This window comes from Primulina eburnea, chromosome 2, assembly GCF_022965805.1.
Source record: "Primulina eburnea isolate SZY01 chromosome 2, ASM2296580v1, whole genome shotgun sequence".
Classification (NCBI taxonomy): Eukaryota; Viridiplantae; Streptophyta; class Magnoliopsida; order Lamiales; family Gesneriaceae; genus Primulina; species Primulina eburnea.
Window position 1 is genome coordinate 47160594 of NC_133102.1, and position 9256 is coordinate 47169849.

Sequence of the window (9256 nt, forward strand, 5' to 3'; positions counted from 1 at the left end):
ATTAAAATTATTTAACACACAGAAATTTAAAAGTTTGACCCGAATAATTAATTAAATGTATTTCAATTTCAATGCTTTAAGTTTGCTCCACGCAACTCCGTCAGCTTCGCTGCCTCTCATTTTCCGGTTAGGCACTCTGAATCAGAGCCACTTTTCCATTTTCAGATTTCGATTCGATCTGGATGCAAGTTTTTTCACTTGCTGTCGGCCTTATGATTATCAATTTGTGTCAGTGTATGCCTAGACTCTGAGGATCTGATCATTATTTTTCTTGCAGGTTGCTTTGTTTTAGATTTTACTTTCCTACACTATGTGAGTATTATACTTGATTTTCATTTACTTGATAATTTCACTGTTTTTTGGTCCATTTTTTATTGAGAAAATCTGTTCTATGTTGTTGCTGATTGGATGGTAATTGGCACAAAAAAATTTCGCAGTCTTTTTCTGTTCTCTCATTCTAAGAATGGGGTGTGAAAATTTTTATGTTTTTTGTTATGCATCCGGTATTGTTCGTCCTCATGGGTGGATCCTTCTTAAATGATTTTTTTTTTTTCGATTTTGTTGTGAGATATTGGTATCCATCCAAAGGCCAATCCTTTCCCGTGACTTTAAGCTCCATGATATCTCTGTGTTTTATGTGTTGCTTCCATATGCAATTTTTTAGTGATATATAACATAGATGGGGTTTCCCACCTAAAAGGTCATTCTTTAGGGTTTGAGCTTTTCTCTTTTGCTTATGGGCCTATCTTTTGGTCCTATTGTTGAGGTTGACATAATGAAAGAACGGATCTAGAAAATGGCTACCTTCGGTTAATGTTGGTAACATGGCCTGAATTCACATTACAGAGGTAATTTAGGTGCATATGTTGAATGCTGATGGATAAGGGAAAGCTATTTAAAGTGGGCATCTGTGAACCTTGGCTTCTCAATGGGTGGATAATATCGCCAATCCAATGCCAGCTCTATGAAAAATCATGAATTGACTAATAACGTTTGCGGGGTTCTCCGCCTAGAAAGCTAATAAAAAGTTTGTCTCTCATCGGACTTCCCTATTATGTGTTGGCAAAGATCCTAATTTGGTTTACTTTTTCTTCTTTATTTGTCTGTGTGAAAGTTTTCCATACTTAACAGTCGTTAGAGTTGCACTGGCTTTTGAACTTAATGTCCTCAAGATCATCAATTCTCCTTTATATTATTAACAGTATCAAACAATTCATCGATGTATGCTTTGGGCTGTGCAATTAAATATCACAGAGCCATCGTGTCTGTCTGTCTGTTTGAGCTAGTTCCTATAGGCTCTTATCGTTTTTTGCCTTTCGTCATTTAGGGCAGATGATGAACCTGTAGATCCAAAGAGGGAACTTGAAGACCGGTGCAAGGCACCATGTGCTAGGCCACTAAAAGAATATCAGGTGATTTCCGTTATCAGTTAACGAGCTTTACTGTTTCCAAGTGACGCCATTTATTTTCTGCTGCTTTATATTATTCCTTCCATCTACCTCAATAACGTTGAATGAGTTATTTCATGCATCTTAACTCAGAATTAGATATTTGATTGGATACTTTAATTGAACTTTTCCAAGAGGAATAGATTATTTGTCTGAGCTGGCATGTGATTTATTCCCACAGTTGGAAAATTCTTAATATGCTATGCATGGTTTCATTTTTAGAATTTCAAAGGTAGGTTCTGGAAAAATTAGGTTATTTTTGTTAATGTTTTTGAGTGCTTTGGGAAAATCGTATGAGAAAATATGTTTTGAGAAATGTATTGGAGAATGTGATATATTATATTGCATGAAAGATATATTTTTTTACTGTAAATGTCATTTCTTGGGTATTTTAATGGTATATGACAAAATTGAAAGTTTTATAATAAAGTGTATTGAGTTAAAATATAGTATAATAATAGAATATTTGTTTGAAATGGTAAAATCCGGAATTGAAATAATGATAATGTTGGGACATTCGAAATGAGTTTTTAGAAGAAAAAAAATTAAAATGAGATAGTGTTGTTGTTCAAGGTTTTTAATGATGAGAATTGATTTTAAGAAAATGAAAACAAGCGAAGCTGTCTTTGGAATTTGAATTCCAATATATGAAATGTACTGTGAATTTATGCTGGGAATCATGGGATAAAGTTGGATTGTTATGGATTTGATGCCAGTATCTTTACTTCCACTTTCATTTGTGAAATCTATACAATTCATCCTCTTTGATTTGAGTTTTAGTCGTTTTGGAAGAGTCGACAACGTCGATACAAAATATTATTTATGTGAATTGAAGGAGCGGATAACCAATAATGACAGAGAGGAATAAGCACAAGTGTCACTGATTTCAAACACATTTAAAATACTTACTTTTACTAACTGGGTGTTAGCTAAATGACTATTTCTTACAGGCATGTGCTAAAAGAATTCAGGGTGATGAATCAGGACACAAGCACTGTACTGGACAATACTTTGATTATTGGCGCTGTGTCGATAATTGTGTAAGCCCCATCATCCAACTGACGCCCTGTTTAACCTTTCTCATTTTTTTTGGAGAAAATAAATCAACTTCATTCTGATTTACTTTTGAATTTTTTACCATAACAGGCTGCAACCAAGCTATTTTGGCATCTTAAATAACAGCTCAAGACCTTCATTGGCCATTGGTACGCTGCAACCAAGCTATTTTCTCATCTTAAATAACAGTACAAGACTTCATTGCTTGGTGCTATTGTAGTATCAGATTAAACTCGTTTGTTTTTTGAAACAAAGAAATTCAGTTGTTTAATGTCTTCTAGCTGCATGGGATCAGATTTGTCATTATCATCGTCACACTAGCCTTATTCCCAGGCTCCCAGCTAATTGGAGATGACTCGGTTCAATCAATAAAACCATAAAATCTTGTTGATTTGGTTATCCGATGCTTTCGTGAGTTGGCGATTACTTTTCGTACATATTTGCTATTCTTTTTCGTGTATGAAGCTTTTATGACATTTTGTGCAGCCTGAAAAAATTTCAATGTGATCTGTAGTATATAAATTACCCGTCGGCATCGATAACATGCGTTGGGGATTTATTATTTGTTTTGTTCTCAGCAAGATTTTACCAATTCTTGCAATATAACAACTTAACATACTGTTTTTTTTCAAAAAAGGAAAAAACTTGAACATATTGGCGGAATGTAAATTACTAAAATTTGGAAATAGACTTTGTATCTCAGTCACGCTATCTTTGACGTAGTAGCGACTACCAAACAATCCCGTGCATGCTTCAAGAACTTCTAGTTTTTTCGGTCCGTGTGATTTATTTTACGGTTTTTATTTTCTTTGTTGCCAAAATTCAGTTTTTTTGTTTGATAATTTTTGTTTTTTTTGTAATTTTAGTAATTTTTTTCGTGTGATATTGATATCAGCATTTTTTTCTGAAAAATAATTAAAATTACAAAAGAAACAGAACTAATTAAAAACTCAAATGTGAAACAAGATTGAAAAGAAACTTCTATGATCAAAATTATAAAAGATTATTATTAAAATTCGAGTAACGTAAACTATTATGTCTGATTTCAGAAAATCGAGTAAGTAGAAAGAGAAAGACGTGAAGACAGAAGCCAAGGCAATGGAACGAAGTCACGAGAGAAGACAGAAGGAATTTCATGCTAATTTCCAACTTAAATTAAATACTTTCATATTTCAAAATCACTTTTTTTTATAAGAATAATATAATACCTTCAGTAAAACACGCCATTGTGTTCTTTAAAATGTAATTTTGCAAACTATATTCTAAAATTGAAAAAAAAAAAAAACATGATAATAATACATCTCATTAGTTTTCCGACATTACAACACAGTCAAATATCTTTTATTAAATCAATTGCAGGTATTGAATTAGTATGAGAATCTTTCCCTCCACATTTCTCCTCTTAACATTTGCGACCTCTTCCCACCACTATCTCTACCACGACTATTGTCACTCTTTGATTGTGTCCGTGGGACGACTATCTCCATTCGCCTGCCTTGATCTTCCCCTACCATGCTCCGAATGTCATGCATTCTTCGGTTCCTTCTTTTCTTCCAACAAGACAATACAATCCCCCCAAGCAACATATCCTGTCCTGTCACATATTAGAATGAATATTATGCATATCTTGGTTCTCTGATGCCTCAGACTTCTTTCCACGGCCATTGCTATCATGACTATTGCCATCCATGCTGGTCTCTGTGGGAGGACTTTCTCCATTCGCCTGCCTTGATTTTCCTCTAGCACCATCATTGACGTCTTCTTTAGTTCATTTCCTGCCCCCAGCAAGAGGACGCGTCATCTTCCCAAGATAACAATGCCCCGATCGACATATTGTTAATATTAAGTAGAATATTAAGCTTATCAAGCCAATAGATCTTGATCATATTTGTGGATGGTCATCCAAACAACTGCATTACAAAGTGTTGTTTTTCTTCCAAGAACAGTGATGATCATAGACAAAAAAAATGACCTCTACTTTCAACAATCATGCACATTCCATCCTTTTCAAAAACTTTATTGTGTAAAAGGATTAATATGATAGTGGTAAATAAAATTAAATTATGTTAAACACGTTATGCAGGTATCAAGAATCCCAAATCTTTCATCGTTTTCATCTCCATGATCAAACTGCAAAATTTCTCACAAATCTTAGCGTTTTAACTTACAAGAAACAAGGGTTTTAGAGGGAGCCTCTTCCTCTGTTCAAGAAGATGAAAAGAAATCGAAAAGAGAAAATTTAGGAATTGATCATAAGATATGTTTGGATGAATCAATAAATTTGAATAATGAATCAAACGAATATTTATCATAAATCTCGAAAAAGATATTTGCATCCGTAGATTTGAATATGTACTCATATTTCACCAACAGATGGTTCATGTATCACATATCATGATATGTTGGTACAATTCAAAAGAACTTTATGCACACGTCATATGATGCATTGTTTTTCTTCCAAGCAAAAAACTTCAATAATCCTCGTTGCATATCTGCTGGCTGGATCTCTATAGATACATGTGAAAACCAGTTAGAGTCTGACTAGTTCTTGCTTCGTCTCTCCTTTCTGATGCCCCCAAATCCTTTCCGCTGGCACTGCTCCCACGACTACTGCCACTCCTTGCCGATACGACTACCTCTATTCCTCTGTCTTGATTTTCTTCTGGCACCAACTGTGATACCTTCTTCAGTTCCTTCCCTTTTCCAAGCAGAACTAAGTATAATCCTCCAACGATCAAAATCCCACCCAGCAACCTGTCAGAACATTAAAATGGTCATTGATCATGACGATCATATAATATATCATTACCAAAATCATACATTCCAAGATGCAGCTTTTCTTGCAAGAACAGGGATCCTGCAATAGCTACGAGCACCAGCATCATGGGATTGAAGGCTGATACAAATACTGGCCCTCTCAAGGACACGCACCAGGCAACTAGCGGAAACACCAATCCAGAGCCCAGAATTCCCTGTTAAATTAAAATTTGTCAGATCATAGTGATAAACATTTTTCAAGAATCAAGACTCTTGGGGCAATACATACAGCAAAAGCTGTAGTAAGCAGCCTAATATCCCATCCCAATATCCACTGGCTCCAATCCCTTTCCATGCAGAGCGCGAAAATGACACCTTGTATTGACGCCCAGAACGCCATCATGGCGGTTATTGAGTAAGGACATGGATACAATTCTGCCACCTTAGCCTGGTCCATAAGATTAAAATCAAGAAAAACAGACAAGTAGTCCTCGATTAATCATGCTCAATTGAGAGCTATCATCATAACTTGCTAAGAACTATAAGATAAAAATCCAGTGAATCAAAATTCGTCCAATGTTTTTTTATTACATCGCATGATGACTCCCTGTTAATTGATCAATTGCATTAGGAATTAGTAAAAGAGATGGAGGATAAATTTACAGAAAACCATATGCTGACAATGTAAATATGGACTGAATATAGAAGAGAATCTTACCTGAATGATCAACCAGACGGAGTAACTTATACAACTAACAACGGCTAAAAGTGCACCCATGACAAGATTATGGTTATGAATCTGTGCAACTGTATGATGATGATGATGGGATTTAGTTGTTTCTAGCAGATTTATGTTCGTGTCCCACATATTCAAATCTGGACCTTTGAAAAATGTGAGGAGCATTGCCCCACCTATGCCCAATAATGTTCCGAACACCTTTGATTTGCCTTCGCTTGTATTCCATCCAAATCTCTCCAACCTGAAACAAGTACACCAGAAATTGACACATAGAGTATCGGTTAATGTTGTCGAACAATGACCCAAGCTAATGCAAAGTGGTATCATATCTACTTTACCTCAAAAAAATGGCTGTGACAAATGTGATAGCTGGAACAAGATTTATCATAGCAGATACAAACGTTGCAGAGGTTAGGGTCAAACTTTTCAAGAATAGGTTCTGTCCAAGTGCTCCCCTGCATAAGAAATATATAGATTTTCAGATAACAAAATTTATGAGATATATGTACTTGGAAAACATAATCAAATGATTCATGCGAGATAGGTTAATATGAAGCAAAATCTGAGTACTCGTGTGGCATACATTAATGCTAAGCGCAGTTCGTTCAGATGGTTTATTCAAAGATTGGTTGTATTGATAAGTTTCATAAGAGAGAATTTTCACCCGAATAAACCGCAAAGAAATCCATAAAAGCCTATCTTCCTCGTCAACTTTGGCCTCTTTTTCCTGTAAAATTAGAATTGTCATATCCTGTCCTTCGAAAACTTAAATTTCTTGCAGAAAAAAATACCAAAACTCTCTGTGGAAGCCTCAACAAAATCAAATGATAATACAGAATCCAAGTATAAGGGGGAAAAGGTATGCATGTATCAAGATTTTTTTAAAAAAATAGGTAAAAGAACGTGATTCATATAATCCCAGATGCGTCATTTACTTTCTCGACTACGTGCACAATTAAAAATCTGAAAACATAAACACACAACCCAAACCTTTCCACAAAAAATGCGATGGGAGCAATGAAAACAGCGCCGAACATGAATCTGTAAGCCACGAGAATAGATAGACTCATGCCGTCGTTTGTGGCCAACTTGTATCCAATGTTTACTACGGAAAATATTATTTGCACCAGAACCATCATCAGGGTCGCCTTCATCTCATGCAAAGTATTCGAAATCCTTGTACAGAAGTCCATTTTTGCGAAATCTTTGTCTGATATCTACTCTATCAAAATGGTCGAGTAAGCACAAAATCACTGTGGGAGAAACCAGGGTTTTAGAGGGAAAAAGAAGAAGAAGACGATGAAAACAAATTGATGAGAACAAACAGGAACGGCCTCTTCCTCTCTCCTTGCTTACTGTTCAAGAAGAAGATGAAAAGAAATGGGATATTGATGTGGTAGAGAACATGAAAAAAATAATAAAATATCGTATTTATATGAGAAATATAGAGTTTTGATTTAGTAGATTTAGATTAGAATCTGGTACAAAATTAGATTAAATCTTAATGAGTTTACTTTTATAGGTTTCATTTCTGTGGACTAGTCTAAATGAAAACTCTCTTAAGCACGAGACATTTCCAATCAACAAGATATCAAAATCTGGGAGGTCGGCATGTGAGATCGGACGGGAGTTCGCCCAACACTTCTTGTGTTACGACTACGAGCGCCTGGTAGGTCGGTCAAAATGACCTCTTGGGTACCCATATATGTATATATGTATGTATATATGTATATGTATGTATATATATATGTATGTATGTATGTACTAATGTATGTATGTATGCGTGTTGATGCTATATATATTTGATACTCCTGGATCGCAGATGAGTTCGGTCCAGTCTCGATAACCCAAAAGGGCTGGGCCCAGTATTCAGAAGGTCCGAGGTCTTTTCACGCGCGATGTCAGTAGGAGGGTACCCAGGAGTATCAAATATATATAGCATCAACACGCATACATACATACATTAGTACATACATACATACATATATATATATACATATACATATATACATACATATATACATACATATATATATATATGTGTGTGTGTGTGTGTATAAAGAGAGATATAGGGACAGCATATTGTTGGTAATTAATCTTAGAACAAATCTGAAAGAGGAAAAAATATCATCGTAATTTCCCTTTTATTTTTTGAAAAAACTGGTGTAACTTGAGTGCTACGTTCAGTTTGAATATTTGATAAATGTCTTTCAAATTGGGACAATTAATTGCGTAGATGATATTTTTTATTTAAAAATAGTGATGCTTTAGATATACACATCAATTCTTACCCGTTTCTAATATTATCAAATTATAATGTAAAAACCAAACAGCTGCAACCATTTTATGGAAGTAATAATTGTGTAACAAGAAAACATACTTCTCTCAAGTATAACATATACATGCGAAATACGATCCGTGAGATCGTCTCACACAAGTTATTGCCATATCTGAAATATATATATATAACGGTCAAAAGTCGTATTTTTTGAGACGGATCTCTTATTTGGGTCATTCATAAAAAATATTATTTTTTATGCTAAGAGTATTACTTTTTATCGTGAATATCGGTAGGATTGACTCGTCTCACAGATAAAGATTCGTGAAACTGTCTCATAAGAGACCTACTCTATATATAATTCAACATTTTACAGAATTCTTCCAAATCTTAATAGTCATTCACACGCATTATTTTTCGCATACCGTTTCATCTAAGTTTCATAAGACATAAATGATCACTTCCTTTTATCTTTTAAGAATATCTGCTAATGGAAGGGATGTGCTTCTTCGTGTAGTGGCTCATGCGATCCCAACATATTGTATGAATTGTTTTCTATTACCACAATCTGTGCTCGACGAACTTCAGAAGATGATGAACTCCTTTTGGTGGGGATCTAAGCCAAATGATGTAAAGGGCATCCACTGGATGGCTTGGGATCGGCTATGTGTAAGGAAAGAACTTGGTGGTTTGGGCTATCGACACTTGGAAGGCTATAATCTTGCCATGCTTGCGAAGCAAGGTTGGAAACTTATTTCCACCCCTGATGCTTTAACTTCACGACTTCTCAAAGCTAAATATTTTTCGGGAAATGATTTTTTGAATGCAAGACTGGGATCTAATCCTAGCTTCATATGGCGAAGCATTTGGTGCTCTAGAGCTATTTTGGCAAGAGGTATACGCTGGAAAGTTGGCAACGGCCACTCTATCAATGTTTCACAAGACCCATGGCTACGTGATCCAGCAAATTTCTACATA

At 35.2% G+C, this 9256-nt stretch overlaps 2 protein-coding genes across 10 annotated transcripts; one reads left to right on the forward strand and one right to left on the reverse strand.

Annotated features, from left to right (window-relative positions):
- The first annotated feature begins 40 nt into the window (after positions 1-40).
- LOC140823869 (cytochrome b-c1 complex subunit 6-1, mitochondrial-like) lies at positions 41-3692 on the forward strand. 8 transcript variants are annotated; one of them, XM_073185428.1, is made up of 5 exons: positions 41-126; positions 278-312; positions 1328-1412; positions 2399-2488; positions 2595-2903. In XM_073185428.1, coding segments are annotated over exons 2-5 (210 nt in total). In that variant the 5' UTR covers positions 41-126; positions 278-310; the 3' UTR covers positions 2628-2903. The 8 variants fall into 8 exon arrangements, with proteins under 8 accessions (XP_073041529.1, XP_073041526.1, XP_073041525.1 ...); XM_073185425.1 differs by lacking the exon at positions 278-312 and adding an exon at positions 3554-3692 and having other exon boundaries at positions 46-126; positions 2595-2653; XM_073185424.1 differs by lacking the exon at positions 278-312 and having other exon boundaries at positions 46-126; positions 2595-2653; positions 2786-2930.
- Positions 3693-4793: 1101 nt separating this feature from the next.
- LOC140824842 (WAT1-related protein At1g68170-like) lies at positions 4794-7337 on the reverse strand. Of its 2 annotated transcripts, none has more exons than XM_073186387.1 (7): positions 6991-7337; positions 6665-6727; positions 6339-6455; positions 6199-6241; positions 5551-5709; positions 5325-5476; positions 4794-5258 (listed from the first exon to the last, which is right to left on the reverse strand). In XM_073186387.1, the coding sequence occupies exons 1-7, from the start codon at positions 7191-7193 to the stop codon at positions 5012-5014; spliced, it is 984 nt and encodes a 327-aa protein (XP_073042488.1). In that variant the 5' UTR covers positions 7194-7337; the 3' UTR covers positions 4794-5011. The 2 variants fall into 2 exon arrangements, with proteins under 2 accessions (XP_073042488.1, XP_073042487.1); XM_073186386.1 differs by having other exon boundaries at positions 5980-6241.
- Between the last annotated feature and the right edge of the window lie 1919 nt (positions 7338-9256).